Source organism: Erpetoichthys calabaricus, chromosome 12 (assembly GCF_900747795.2).
Source record: "Erpetoichthys calabaricus chromosome 12, fErpCal1.3, whole genome shotgun sequence".
In the NCBI taxonomy this organism is placed as follows: domain Eukaryota; kingdom Metazoa; phylum Chordata; class Cladistia; order Polypteriformes; family Polypteridae; genus Erpetoichthys; species Erpetoichthys calabaricus.
The window spans coordinates 81,869,699-81,885,800 of NC_041405.2; the positions used below are offsets into that span (position 1 = coordinate 81,869,699).

Genomic DNA, 16,102 nt, shown 5'->3' on the forward strand with positions numbered 1-16,102 from the left:
AAAAAAAAAAAAAAAAACAAAACACATTGATATGCAACTAACAATCAGTATTTAATAATGTTAGAAATAAGGACATTAACTGGAAAATACACCATGCACTCAGAAAGCTACTCTGTGAAAGTAATTTGCACTAGCATACTCTCAGACAGACTTTCAATGGTTATTTGGACTGAACAGCAACTGATTAGAGTATTCATGATTCATGGAGATGGTGGTGTAACCCTAATGGTAGACTTAAGGCTTTACAAGGGCAATAACAGAACCATCTGAAGATAAGTGATTTGGAGTGTCCTTGATCACTGTCAGAGAACTGAGAGGCCATTAGCTATAGTACAACACAAGGCTGCTTAAAAGCACACCAGTGGCTTGAGCCAAACACTGTAGTCAAGACCCCTCACCAGAAGATCATGATCTACTAGGAGGAAAACCAGGATATGCTAAACAGATTTCTGAGCTGCCCTGTGAATTTCCTAAGAGGGAGCCAATGAGCAAATTGTTTGTTAGGTGTACAGAAAATTCCAGTCTAACCTCCAAGAGCCTCAATAGGAAAAACAGATGGAACATGAATTAATGGGTTAATACAGCTCATGTTCCTGGTCAGATTCTTTAACAGCAACTTTAACATTCTAGTAATTTCTTAGTTTTAGGAAACGGTCCAAAGTAAGCAACTTTCGGTACTGAGCCACAGCTTAAGAAATGTCACTTGCACAACTATGAGAGAATCAATCTAATTTTTATATTATATATATATCCATCCATCCATCCATTTTCTAACCCGCTGAATCCGAACACAGGGTCACGGGGGTCTGCTGGAGCCAATCCCAGCCAACACAGGGCACAAGGCAGGAAACAATCCTGGGCAGGGTGCCAACCCACCGCAGAACACACACAAACACACCCACACACCAAGCACATACTAAGGCCAATTTAGAATCGCCAATCCACCTAACCTGCATGTCTTTGGACTGTGGGAGGAAACCCACGCAGACACGGGGAGAACATGCAAACTCCACGCAGGGAGGACCCGGGAAGCGAACCCGGGTCTCCTAACAGCGAGGCAGCAGCACTACCACTGCGCCACCGTGCCGCCCATTATAATTATAATTATAATTATATATATATATATATATATATATATATATATATAAATAAAATAAATAAAAAGCACTGTGTGTTTTCAACATTGGAGTAATCTGATAAACTTTTCTTTATAGCCTGTAGAGTGAACACACAGAACTGAGATACTGCTAGACACCTGACCTTGGTGGTTTTGTGACAATCTAATCAGATCTAAAAAGAATGCAAATACAGGAATGAAAGGATTGCATGAAAAGAAGACAGGACATGGAATGGAGGAAGGGAAGGGTTGGGAGTATGCACTAATAGCACGTTGCTGCTCTCCCCACAAAACAAACACCCTGGATTGGGAGCCGAGTGCAGTGGGTGACCCCTCAGCATCACACTGGAACGCTGTGATTTTTTGCTGGAGTGCCAATCCTGCCACCAACCCCCAAGTTTTCCCTATAAGTTGGAGGACCTTCTTGTAGGGCTGGATACAGATTAACGTCATACCTAGGACGGGCCAATTTCAGGTCAAGGACCTTGCTCAAAGGTTTAACATAGTAGAGTCACTTCTGGTTTTTGCAGGATTCAAACCAGCAACCTTCCAATTACCTGTGCAGATCCCTAACCAAAGGGCCATCACTCCACCCAGGGCAAGGAGATAGTGAAAAAATATAAAATACTGCAAAATTGTGACTGACGTCCATATTGGCAAAAGGAGCCATTTCAAGTGCGTTCTGAAAAAGCTCAGCAGAGTATTTTTTTTTCTAAAACAAGCACACAGATCTATACTTTCCTTTCTCCTGAACTGAATATTCCATTAAACTTGGAAAACAAAATAATACAATGATTTAAAAAAAATATTCTAACCATACTATCCGGTAAAGAAAACAAAAAAAAAAAAACACCTTAAAACTGAACAAATTAGGATGTCGCACAGAACAACAAAAAGTAAAGTTGATGATTTTTCCAGTTCACTTCAAACAACACAAGTCTTCATAGACGCATGTTCTTAGTAAAATGGAAAATTCAAATTTTATGTAGAGAAAGTTTGATTTTGATTTGTCTTGCCTTTACCCTCTAGGCCACACATCTTGGCCAATGACAATGGTCTCCATCAAAAGGAGCATCATTATCATAAATGGGGTATAACATCCATAAAACACCTAATGAACAACAAAGACTTTTGATATACAGTATAATTCCCATTTTAAAAATATCTAAAAATAAATTGATCCATGCTTGATTGCACCTTCTCTCGCAATGGTTATTTAATCTCTTTCGCCATTAAAACTTAAGTCCAAAATCCAAACATTAGATTATACTGTATTAAATTACCAGTGGCAACCAACTGAGAAAACATTAAGAACAGAAAAAAATTATTTGGAACATAATAATCCTGCTAACCCTGCTTTTATCTCCTTGTGTCAAAAGCATTTCTTTAACTTGACATTTTTAATGTAATTGCTGGAAGTATGATTTTTCATAAAACAAATCACTAGGCTTTCCCATAATGTGATCATTAGAGTAACACAGAATAAGCAAATGTCAGATATGACAATGAAGGGGGAGTGCAGGTGTACAGTTCAGCATGAATTAAAGAATAATCTGACAAACCTCTACACTGAAGATCAAACTGCATTTTTTTTAATAATTAAACAGTATTGGAAGGAACATGAATTGGTCAATTTCTTTAAACGTTTAATGTTCTGTCATCATTGGTAGAAGGGTAAATTAATCCTCACTTTTCTGATAATTTTGTCTGGAGGGGACAATGCAGCTTTTGTCGTGTACATGTGGGAACATACCTGTCAACAGTGCTCAAGTTTCAACCATGATCAGTCACTTCAAGCTCCTCATCCATTCATCAGAATTATAGTTTGAACTTGCGCAGTGTTGTCATTTGTAGTGGATGTGGACAGGCATTCTGCTCCTTCTTTGTGCTTAACACTTGTAAAACCATTTTTGAACTACTCGTAAATACTGCTGTGGTAAAACACCATCTAGATCTTGTGCAGAAAGCCTTCTATGGATAATGTTTAAAACTCCCAACTTCGACCAGAACAGAGAGCTAATTAGTAATAAAAAGAGGCCCACTGTGTTATACAAGCTCATATTGATTAAAACAACAGAGACACTGGCTGAGTATCAACACTTACTTTAAAACATGAACAACTTCTTGTTAAATTCCACAGCAGTTCTGCAAAGTTCCATACAAAGAAAATTAAATTTTCTCTAGTTTTAGATATCTTCCCAGGGTGTTACGGAATTTGGATTAGGATTCTTTTCCTTGAGAAGAATTAGTTAACACACTAAGAAAGCAGAGTTGGAAAAAATAATGATAATAAATAATCCCCTGCATTGGATCTTGCACTGTACCTGACGCTACCAGAATAACCTCAGGCACTCTGTAAACCAGGAATAGGAAATTTTTTTTTTTTAAAAGTATTTAGAGAAACATTTTAGGCAAAGTTCACAAAACTAAATAAAATATAAAAACAGGCTCAGAAATTCAGTTTATAAACAATGACACCACAGTTTACATTAAAACTAAATTTGTTCTTTAATTTAGAATACAAGCTGATAACAACCCCTTTCATACTTATGTTCAATTTATAATACAATTGCCCGCAGTGTTACCTAAAATCAGGAAGAACACACTGCTCTTGGTCTTTGTGAAAATTGGTGCCCATTAACTATTTAAAATAATGAGTCCCGGATGAGAACGAATAAGGGAAGAAAAATAGAAGACATCCCATCACACACTGATCTCTGCTGTCTTACAAATTAAATGGATAAATGCATTAACAACTACGACATTTATGTCGAAGATAACGAATGCGAAAGATATCAAACTCAAACTAATACATGTACAACACACATCATACCAATTCTTGTGAAAACTGCCATTGTCAGCTTCTCAGAAGTTCACCTAAACGTGTTCATACATACAGTGGTGTGAAAAACTATTTGCCCCCTTCCTGATTTCTTATTCTTTTGCATGTTTGTCACACAAAATGCTTCTGATCATCAAACACATTTAACCATTAGTCAAATATAACACAAGTAAACACAAAATGCAGTTTTTAAATGATGGTGTTTATTATTTAGGGAGAAAAAAAATCCAAACCTACATGGCCCTGTGTGAAAAAGTAATTGCCCCCTTGTTAAAAAATAACCTAACTGTGGTGTATCACACCTGAGTTCAATTTCCGTAGCCACCCCCAGGCCTGATTACTGCCACACCTGTTTCAATCAAGAAATCACTTAAATAGGAGCTGCCTGACACAGAGAAGTAGACCAAAAGCACCTCAAAAGCTAGACATCATGCCAAGATCCAAAGAAATTCAGGAACAAATGAGAACAGAAGTAATTGAGATCTATCAGTCTGGTAAAGGTTATAAAGCCATTTCTAAAGCTTTGGGACTCCAGCGAACCACAGTGAGAGCCATTATCCACAAATGGCAAAAACATGGAACAGTGGTGAACCTTCCCAGGAGTGGCCGGCAGACCAAAATTACCCCAAGAGTGCAGAGACGACTCATCCGAGAGGTCACAAAAGACCCCAGGACAACGTCTAAAGAACTGCAGGCCTCACTTGCCTCAATTAAGGTCAGTGTTCACGACTCCACCATAAGAAAGAGACTGGGCAAAAACGGCCTGCATGGCAGATTTCCAAGACGCAAACCACTGTTAAGCAAAAAGAACATTAGGGCTCGTCTCAATTTTGCTAAGAAACATCTCAATGATTGCCAAGACTTTTGGGAAAATACCTTGTGGACTGATGAGTCAAAAGTTGAACTTTTTGGAAGGCAAATGTCCTGTTACATCTGGCGTAAAAGGAACACAGCATTTCAGAAAAAGAACATCATACCAACAGTAAAATATGGTGGTGGTAGTGTGATGGTCTGGGGTTGTTTTGCTGCTTCAGGACCTGGAAGGCTTGCTGTGATAGATGGAACCATGAATTCTACTGTCTACCAAAAAATCCTGAAGGAGAATGTCCGGCCATCTGTTCGTCAACTCAAGCTGAAGCGATCTTGGGTGCTGCAACAGGACAATGACCCAAAACACACCAGCAATTCCACCTCTGAATGGCTGAAGAAAAACAAAATGAAGACTTTGGAGTGGCCTAGTCAAAGTCCTGACCTGAATCCAATTGAGATGCTATGGCATGACCTTAAAAAGGCGGTTCATGCTAGAAAACCCTCAAATAAAGCTGAATTACAACAATTTTGCAAAGATGAGTGGGCCAAAATTCCTCCAGAGCGCTGTAACAGACTCATTGCAAGTTATCACAAACGCTTGATTGCAGTTATTGCTGCTAAGGGTGGCCCAACCAGTTATTAGGTTCAGGGGGCAATTACTTTTTCACACAGGGCCATGTAGGTTTGGATTTTTTTTTCTCCCTAAATAATAAAAACCACCATTTACAAACTGCATTTTGTGTTTACTTGTGTTATATTTGACTAATGGTTAAATGTGTTTGATGATCAGAAACATTTTGTGTGACAAACATGCAAAAGAATAAGAAATCAGGAAGGGGGCAAATAGTTTTTCACACCACTGTATAACAATAAGAACCGATTTAGCTTAATCCTTCTATAAAAAGTACCAGCAATTTCAGACTCGGCAGATTATATTTCTAAAGTTCAAGAATGCTGTAGTTATTTTAAGTAGTAAAAGTTTATCGTTAATCTGGCCAAGGAAGACAGACATTTTCGCCTTTTACCACAAGAAGCTGTGTTTTAAAAGTGTGCGGTGTACAAAGATAAAAGGGAAACTAGAGGCATACGTGAAACGTGCAAGTAATGGAACAGTATGCTTTATCTCACAGGGTCAATCAATAATTTAAAATGCATCCGTTTGTTTCACTCATCTATAATTTATATACAATACCTTCAATGTAAAGAGACAATTTTAGAGCAATGAAAAAATCAAAGGAATAAATCAAGTGATGTTTAAACACCCTGTATCATAAACTGCCATTGGCCTAGACACTAAAATTCTCAAGGCACATCAAATAAACTTCAATAGTGCAACAGACCCCAAGTCTGAATAAATAATAAAGCTAGTTCATTTGAATGAAGATAATGTTCAAAACATACAAACTAAGTGAAATAGATTATATAGACTGAGGAAAAATACATATCTCCGAATAAAATATTTAATTTCACTGAATATTCTTTAAGATTCTGTCAGATATATTGTGTAAACTAGAAGCAATGTTTTGAATCACAGTAAGGGCATCTTTACAAACCCAGTAGCTGTAAGTAAATGAACTGCTGCGGTAAAATGAGGCCTTATAATACACTCCTTGAAAGTAATTTCAGTCGTTGTATTCCAAATGTAAAATTAAGGTCGTAAAGCAAAGAGGTATGCTTTGTTTGATTTACATTACAATCTGTAATACTCCACTAACACCTGCAGTACACAGTGGGGGCAGAATTAGGTTTATTTTTTTTAGGCTTTTTGAAGATGGAGTACAGGCTGACCTTGGAGCAAACCTATATTATATAGTATGAAAGTGATTTCTGAAAAGTCTAAACTAAAATCTAAAAGTACAAAGTTTGGAGACTGCAGTTTACAAACTAGTCCTAAATAATATGAAACAGTTTGAGGCAAATTACCAAGAATGATGGCTGACAACTTCTCTTGGTTGTTATTTCTACAAAGAGATATCCTTCAATCACAGACAGGAGCCCTGTAACAACCTGTGCAATCAGAGTAATAATATATTTAAATCACAACTGGAAAAATATTTAAATATCTTTAAAACCTGACAGTATATTGATGAATGCATTTTCAAACTGTGCGTTTCTCATATTCTGCTACTTACAAAAATCACAAAAGTATGTAGAATATCAGAAGTCATTGTATATATTAAAAAAAAGTCTGGCTAATATATCAATCACTGCAAAATATTTTATGAAAGATTCCTCCCAATTCTTTATAATGCACTAGTACATCTTACACTTGAATTTTGATAAACGAGCAGCTTGCAAGTTTATGCGACAATTCATTGTAATTCTTTATTTGGTTATGTCAACACTCCTCAGAGTGTTAAGTCCCACTCCTTACTTGTAGGAAAAACTGACCACAAAAGTGAAATAAATCAGAAGAGGTAATCCCTAAAAGCAGTAGCACAAAGAGCTCTCCTCCTTTCCGATATTTTACACTAGTCAGTAGCTACAATTGTAAAAACACATCTGGAATAACATATCGGAGATAACATACGGTAGTGTAAACCAAAATGAAGACTCTGCAGGCCAAATGCAAAGAGCAGACACACTACTTTATTACATTCAGAAAAATGACAGTACTCAGACTTATCACTTCTCCATTTGGCTTTTGTTATATTTTCTAACAAAATCTTTTTTTAATACCGCCCATATCATTTATTTCCATTGGAAACAGTGGCAAATTAATGATGCAATATGGATTTAATAAGACGAGTAGATTTTTTAACAAAAGAAACAATGCTGACTATGTAGCACTTTAGAGCAAGGACGTACCTTATGATTAAACAAGTGACATGACAGGATTCAATTTTGTAACCTGCTTGGGATTAACAGATTATTCACTTTTATATAAAAGACTGTACCTTCCTTATGTTCACATTTGAAAACAGTTTTGGAACCATAAACCAGAGGACAACATCAATTTTTTTTTTTTTAATTTAGTGCATTATTCAGTGATTAATTGGCAGGAAGTAGAACAGAGTATTCTGTTGCTCTTAAGGAATAGGAATGAAGATCTCGGTTTAAAATCAGGTATATTAATCACTAATATTCTTTATTCTAATTTAATAAATAATGATTTTGATTTACAGTAATTAATTTTTTTGAAATAAAAGTAAAATAGATCAAACAAAAAGCCACTTGCTTGTAAATTTTACTCACACCAGGTCAGGAAAGACAGCAACAATCCCATAAAGGTCCATGTCAAGCTAGGTGTCTCAAACAAGTCCAACTTTTGCCATTAGGTTTCTTATGGTCAACAATCTAGCCAAAGCTGAATTCGTTTTGGCAAGTTTTGACTCCAGGTCACCACCACCAAGTTAATTACAATGACAATTAATGGAAAATTAGATGTGGAAATGGGGACCATACAACTGAAATCCATTGTTCTTTAAAATATGCAAAATGTTGTAGTTCAGAAGATTCTTAAAAAGGTGCACCCAAGGCACATTACCATGTAATAAACTTGTCACTACAATGCCATTTTTAGGCATCACTCTGATCCAGATTACCTCAATGCTCAGCCTGTCACTGAAGTAACAAATGACCAAAATGTAATGACTACAGCAATACTAATTAGGCACACCATGATCTGAAATAAACTTTGCTGAACTAATCGCTTGGACTGAATTGTATTCACTCATCTTTTTTGCCTCTTTATCTCCAATCAAATTTACAACGTGTAAGTCCTTTAAATCCAGTATTAAACCATTTTATTTACACACACAAAAACAAACGATACTCAGAGATACTTCATGCTTGAATTTGATTTCTTCCTTCCATTGCTGGCTCCTCTTCCTTTAGAAATCAGTCAAGTTGTTCACATTAAGAGCACATACTTTAGTTTAGCAGTACATGGCTTGGCACCAGCTTAATTAAAAGACATACATGGATTGCCAGTGCACCAAAACAGCAATTGAGGCCTTTAATCTTTAAAGTCCAGAGGATGTTTTGTTGCAACATTATCAAAAATGTACACACAAGTCAGTAAACAATTTCTTATTTCCTTGTCACTTGCTTGTAGAATTAGTTTAATTTTCATTTCAGTCTTTCCTCATTGGCCAAGTTTCCACAGCACATCTTTACATAAAACCATTATTGCCCAGGAAGAGGAAACAAGTTAACAACTCAAAATGTAGTTATACAGCAGATATTTCAATTACCCAAATTATGTATTCTATATGTCCTGCGGTGGGTTGGCACCCTGCCCGGGATTGATTCCTGCCTTGTGCCCTGTGTTGGCTGGGATTGGCTCCAGCAGACCCCCGTGACCCTGTGTTCGGATTCAGCGGGTTGGGAAATGGATGTATTCTATATGTTTTTCCAATATTTTTCCATTGCATCATTCCTCATCTTCAACTGTCCACATGGCAAGGCATAGAGAGGGAATTGTGCTATAGCTGGGCATTTGGCTCATGACAACGGTTAGGCTTTACAAAACAAACACAATTTTAGGGAAGAAAACAAAAGTAGATCTAATTAATTTGCCTTCTTTAAGGGATCGCCCAAGGTGGTGATCAATTTCAAGTTCATTACCCTCATTATACAGAGGGTTTTGGGACGATGAGATTAAAAGGAAAAATGACTGTGCAATACTGAAGACGATTTACAACAGTAGACAGCAGCTGCTTTCTGTGGTCTTTTCTCGATTTCTCTGACCTGTGCATTAAAAGAAAAATGTTATACATTAAATTAGCTAAAACTGACTTAAGAAATTGTATCTGTTTCCCAAAGGAACAATTTTGCTAAAGAAGGAAGTACTAAATACAAGAAATACAACATTTCCCACCCCAAAAAAAAAAAAAAAAAAAAAAAAAAAATTACCAGCAGGCTGCAGTGGAAAAACATTGTTGTTACTGGGGTTGCATAATTATATAAAAAATTAAGATTCATAAACATTTTCCAAGCCTTGCAAAGCTTTTTGAAATTTATGCCCACTGTGTAAGTCAGCATCTAGTTACTAAACCAATTACCAATGCACTCAGAATGAAAATTCACATTACTGGCCAGATACTCTAATGTGTATCAGGAATTTGTCTTGGTAATACTGAAACGTGATGAAACATACAAAGACAAGCAGAGAATACAAAAAGATTAACATCAAAAGATAAAATATGACATAGCACACAAAGACAACACAAAATATAAAGAGATAAAACAGTCTAAAAAGAAAGTCTGGGTAGTCCAGTGTGCTAGTATACAGAGTAGCAGCTCAGACCTCGTTAGTCTGAATAACTGCATATATGGAGGTGGGGGGAAGAGTTTGGGTGACGTGTTATTTTAGCTTTCATTTCACTAAAGCATTAGCCAGAGGGAAGTTTTTGGAACAGATGATGCCCTGGTTGAGTTGGATCAGCAATGATCTTTGAAACACAATTTCTTACCCTGGACTCTGAGTTTGAATGGGTGGCGAGTTAAAGCCTGCAATCATTTCACAGGTTCTGGTGATGTGCTGTAGATTGGCGTTAGTCTGAGCAGAGGCAGAACCAAACCAGACAGTTACAGAGAAGACCAGAATGGCCTCATACATGGCTGTGCAGAAACAGACCGATATTGTTTGGGGGAGATTGAATTTCCTCTTCTGATGTAAAAACATTCTCTGATGAGCTTTCTTAATAATACAATTTAACGTTAAGGTCCCACTTAAGGATTTTAGTGCACAGAAACTTAAATGACTGTCATTCCAAAGCCATTGAGTCATTTATAGCATGTGATAGGTGACCAGGTATTGTTTATTTCTCCCCCACCCAATCATTATTTAAAATGAGGCTTATTAGTGTGAAATCATTAGAAAATGTAAGAGGTTTGACAGATGATCACCAAAACGCACTGTCATTTGCATATAGGAAGAAGAATAGTGGGTAAAGGACACAGCCCTGTGGTGTATCAGTTGTAAGAGTTTGTGTGTCAAACGTGTGCCCAGCTGCACAAGCTCTTTCCTATCAAAACTAAAGTCTGTAATCCAATAGCAGGTTGAACTGGGCAAGTTTAAAATTGAGGAACTCTGGAATGATTGTTTTGAAAGCAGAAATGAAGTCCACAAACAAGATTTTCACATAAGCCCCTGGTTTATAAAGGTGTTGGTAAAGACGTTTTAGACCCAAATTCACTGAATTATTCACCCACTGGTTGGCTCTGTATACAAACCAAAATGGGTGCATGAAGTCTTTTGTAGCAATCTTGAAATAAAAACATAAGGCATGCAAAGGTCTTCACTAATATGGAGTTTAAAGCTACTAGTCTGCAGTCATTCAGGTGTGCGACCTTTGAATTTTTTGCTACTAGAATGATGGTGGAGGACTTAAGGCAAGCAGGAACAGTGAACAGATCCAAAGTTTAGTTGAACAAGTCTGCAAATACTACAGAAAAGTGGACTGCACAGTATGTGTGTGCGTGAAAGGGAAAATAAGATCCAAGCCTACAGTTTTGTGATGACAGGAGTGGAAGCTGTGGAGAAGAGGACTGTGGAGTGACACAAGTGAAATCATTAAGCTGATTTCTGTTCCATCGTCTTTCAAAATGACCATAAAACGGATTTAAATGATTAGCTAGAATAGGATCAACAGAGTCGGTTGACTTTTTTTTCCTGTAGTTAGTGACTGGTTTAAGGGCCCTCCAGAACAATGTGCTGTCATTTGCAGTGCATCATTCCTCTATAGAGTTGTCCTTCATGGTAACTGATAAATAACCAGTAAAGTAATGCTTGCGCTGCTGAACACAAAACCCCAGGCAAGCCTTATCAATTAAGATTGTGACTAGTAATGGGACAGCCCAACAACAAAACACTGATATCCAATTAAATAGATGATTTTCAGTAAGTGATGTAAAGTTTAAAAAAAAAAAAAAAAAAATTGACATTGACTGGTTGCAAATGTTTAAATTACATTATAGCTTCGTGTTCAGACAGTGACACAACTAGAATGTTGCCATCTCATACATGGCTTCATACAGACTGTTTGGATACTACATACATCTCTATTCACTTGTGTCCCAGTGACTGAAGCAGTGGAGGTAGTACGTAAGAGATTACAGAATGACCCCACTCTCAGTAAAAGAACCTCTCTCAACGCAGACCAAGTGTGCCTGCTTTTGGAACTGTGTATTCAATCAACATATTTCATATACAAAAGCCAGTACTACAGGCAGAAGCACGGGTGTGCCATGGGTTCACCTCTTTCACCTATAGTAGCCAATCTATATATGGAAGAAGTGGAAAAGAGGGCTCTATCATCCTATCCTGGAACACCACCGAGCCATTGGTTCAGATATGTGGATGACACCTGGGTGAAAATCAGATCTCAGGAGGTACCACAGTTCACAGACCACATCAACGGGGTGGACAAACACATCAAGTTCACCAGAGAGGATATGGAAAATAACAAGCTAGCCTTCTTAGACTGTGAAACTTCCATCGTCAACGGGGGACATTTGAAAGTGGATGTGTACCGTAAACCCACACATACGGACCAGTATCTAAGGTTTGACTCTCACCATCCACTAGAGCACAAACTAGGTGTCATTAGGACTCTACAACACAGAGCTAACACCATTCCCACAGACTCAGAGGCCAGGGAAGCAGAAGAACACCACGTTAAAAAGGCCCTGAGTAAATGTGGATATCCCAGCTGGTTCTTTGTCAAAGCAGGGAGGACACCTAAAGAATGCTCCAAGCAATTCATGAGAGAGGAAGGACATCCACTGCCTAAGCGAAAACCCTTAGTGATCCCGTATGTGTCAGGAGTATCGGAACAGCCGAGGCGCATTTTCTCGAAACACCGGGTCTCAGTGGCTTTCAAACCCCAAAACACGCTACGCCAAAGATTGGTCCATCCCAAGGATCGGGTCCCACGGCACAAACAGAGTAACATAGTTTACGCAGTTAAGTGCCAGGAGGAGTGCCATGAATTGTACATCGGGGAAACCAAGTAGCCACTGGCTAAGCGCATGTCACAACACAGAAGAGCTTCCACGTTAGGCCAGGACTCCGCAGTCTATTTACATCTACAGGATAGTGGTCACTCCTTTAAAGATGAAGAGGTGCACATCCTGGACAGGGAGGAGCGCTGGTTTGAGAGAGGAATCAAGGAGGCCATTTACGTGAAAAAGGAACGACCATCTCTGAACAGAGGAGGGGGCCTAAGGGTACATCTGTCGCCATCTTACAATGCTGTGATTGCAGCCATTCCTCAACCCTCTATGAATGGTTCACACATCTACTAATCAGTGGACAATTTGCATATCACTGATCAACTGGCCCTTTGTCAATGGTGCTAGTCTCTGTGATTAAGCAAAGGTACTGTTTATAAGGTTGGGGAAACCTGCAGTCAATTGAGACTGAGGAAGAGACTTGGATAAGTCTCGAAATATTTCTCCCACTTAAAAACTTTGTCCAGATGAACAGAATCAAATTTCTAGGATACTACATACAATTTCACAATTAAAACTATATACAGTTTTAAGTTGTAGGTAGCATATTTTACATTCATTCAATCTCAGATTTATAGCATATGTGTTTTTTGTAAACAGAACCCTGCTGCCCCCCCCCCCCCCATTGTTTTACATTTAAACCATCAAGGGTGTATTTACTGTACATGACAATTTGCAACAAAGAAAAAAAGAGCACGATTTGCTACACTATTTTATTGCACTGGCAGCTTACTTCACCTCAGCTTTTCAATGTGTCATACTATTAGCAGAAACACCCACAGTGTTCATGTGCAGGCTCCAAGCATTAGTTTCATTAAAATATCAATTTAACAATAAAAATTGGGTCTGCAAACATGCTCGCCTGCAAAGAATGAATGTCTTAGCTAAATTAAGCTCTTTTCATCATAGCTACAATTTTGAAGTGCTTCATGAGAGATAAAATCAAGGTAGTCATGCAATATACCCCAGCAATTTCAGATTTGATTTCTAACCTGATTAGACATCAGTTTCAAAATATATTTTTGACAAATTATTTTGAAGTTACAAGTTAGCATTTTCCATGAGTTTAAAAACTATTATATTTTCAGTGTGCTACAAAATACAACAGAATGGCTATTGGGATGCCTCAAAGTTGGTATGAGTTTAGGTGCGGTATATTATAACTGACACTAACGGTGGAAATGGAAAGAGAAAAAAAATAAAAACGCACACAAATCATATGTGGTAGCTGAAGTACATACATCTTACTTGGTTAGCACTATGCAAAATAGTAATAAAATAGTTATAATCACCTTAATTACATTTAAATACATGTACTGTATGAATTAACCAAAACAAATGTTGTAAGCACTCAAATAGTCATGTGAGTAAAACAGTGACTTTACCATGGGACAATCCATGGCACTCCATAACAGTGTTTGAGAAGTTCAGATCTAGATAAAGGTTTCTTTGGGTTAAATGAAATGCCTCACTGGGTCACATGTTTTGGGCCTGCACCAAATTAACATCGTTTTGGACCAAAATTTTTAAGTGCCTTTCAGACAGCCTTGGTGTCACAATCCCTCCTAACCCATTAATAGCTGTGTTTGGTGTTCTTCCAGATGGATTTGAAGTGGAGAAGGACAAGCAAACTGATTGCATTTACTACACTTTTGGCACGCAGACTTATTTTGTTAAATTGGAAGAATCCTAACTCTCCTCTTATAAGTCAGTGGGAAGCCGATGTTTTATATTATTTGAAATTGGAAAGAAAATCAAATTCTCAGAGGATCTGTATAGAACTTTTTCAAAGCCTGGCAGGATCTAAATCAATAATATTTTAGAATAAGAAGAAATAATTATCTTCACATTTTTTTTCTTCTCCATTTATCTTTATTGCCCCATTAAACTCAACAATCTAGGTACAGTGGGGCAAAAAAGTATTTAGTCAGCCACCAATTGTGCAAGTTCTCCGACTTAAAAAGATGAGAGAGGCCTGTAATTTTCATCATAGGTATATCTCAACTATGAGAGACAAAATGAGAAAAAAAAAATCCAGAAAATCACATTGGCTGATTTTTAAAGAATTTATTTGCAAATTATGGTGGAAAATAAGTATTTGGTTACCTACAAACAAGCAAGATTTCTGGCTCTCACAGACCTGTAACTTCTTCTGTAAGAGGCCCCTCTGTCCTCCACTCGTTACCTGTATTAATGGCACCTGTTTGACTCGTTATCAATATAAAAGACACCTGTCCACAACCTCAAACAGTCACACTCCAAACTCCACTATGGCCAAGACCAAAGAGCTGTCAAAGGACACCAGAAACAAACTTGTAGACCTGCACCAGGCTGGGAAGACTGAATCTGCAATAGGTAAGCAGCTTGGTGTGAAGAAATCAACTGTGGTAGCAATTATTAGAAAGTGGAAGACATACAAGACCACTGATAATCTCCCTCAATCTGGGGCTCCATGCAAGATCTCACCCCGTGGGTTCAAAATGATCACAAGAACAGTGAGCAAAAATCCCAGAACCACACGGGGGACCTAGTGAATGACCTGCAGAGAGCTGGGACCAAAGAAACAAAGGCTACCATCAGTAACACACTACGCCGCCAGGGACTCAAATCCTGCAGTGCCAGACGTGTCCCCCTGCTTAAGCCAGTACATGTGCAGGCCCGTCTGAAGTTTGCTAGAGAACATTTGGATGATCCAGAAGAGGAATGAAACCAAAACAGAACTTTTTGGTTAAAACTCTACTCATCGTGTTTGGAGGAGAAAGAATGCTGAGTTGCATCCAAAGAACACCATACCTACTGTAAAGCATAGGGGTGGAAACATCATGCTTTGGGGCTGTTTTTCTGCAAAGGGACCAGGACGACTGATCCGTGTAAAGGAAAGAATGAATGGGGCCACGTATCGTCAGATTTTGAGTGAAAACCTCCTTCCATCAGCAAGGGCATTGAAGATGAAACGTGGCTGGGTCTTTCAGCATGACAATGATCCCAAACACACTGCCCGGGTACCGAAGGAGTGGCTTCATAAGAAGTATTTCAAGGTCCTGGAGTGGAATAGCCAGTCTCCAGATCTCAACCCCATAGAAAATCTTTGGAGAGAGTTGAAAGTCCATGTTGCCCAGCGACAGCCCCAAAACATCACTGCTCTAGAGAAGATCTGCATGGAGGAATGGGCCAAAATACCAGCAACAGTGTGTGAAAACCTTGTGAAGACTTACAGAAAAGGTTTGACCTCTGTCATTGCCAACAAAGGGTATATAACAAAGTATTGAGATGAACTTTTGTTATTGACCAAATACTTTTTTTCCCCACCATAATTTGCAAATAAATTCTTCAAAAATCAGACAACATGATTTTCTGGATTTGTTTTTCTCATT

General features: G+C 38.0%; 1 protein-coding gene across 2 annotated transcripts in view; it reads right to left on the reverse strand.

The window, feature by feature from the left end:
• Nucleotides 1–7,338: 7,338 nt before the first annotated feature.
• ubl3b (ubiquitin-like 3b) overlaps nucleotides 7,339–16,102 on the reverse strand; it is a 28,690-nt gene continuing 19,926 nt past the window's right edge. For both annotated transcript variants that reach the window (XM_028815735.2, XM_028815737.2), the window contains exon 6: nucleotides 7,339–9,461. In XM_028815735.2, the coding sequence (XP_028671568.1) occupies nucleotides 9,409–9,461 (53 nt within the window). In that variant the 3' untranslated portion in view covers nucleotides 7,339–9,408. The remainder of the gene's footprint in view (nucleotides 9,462–16,102) is intronic.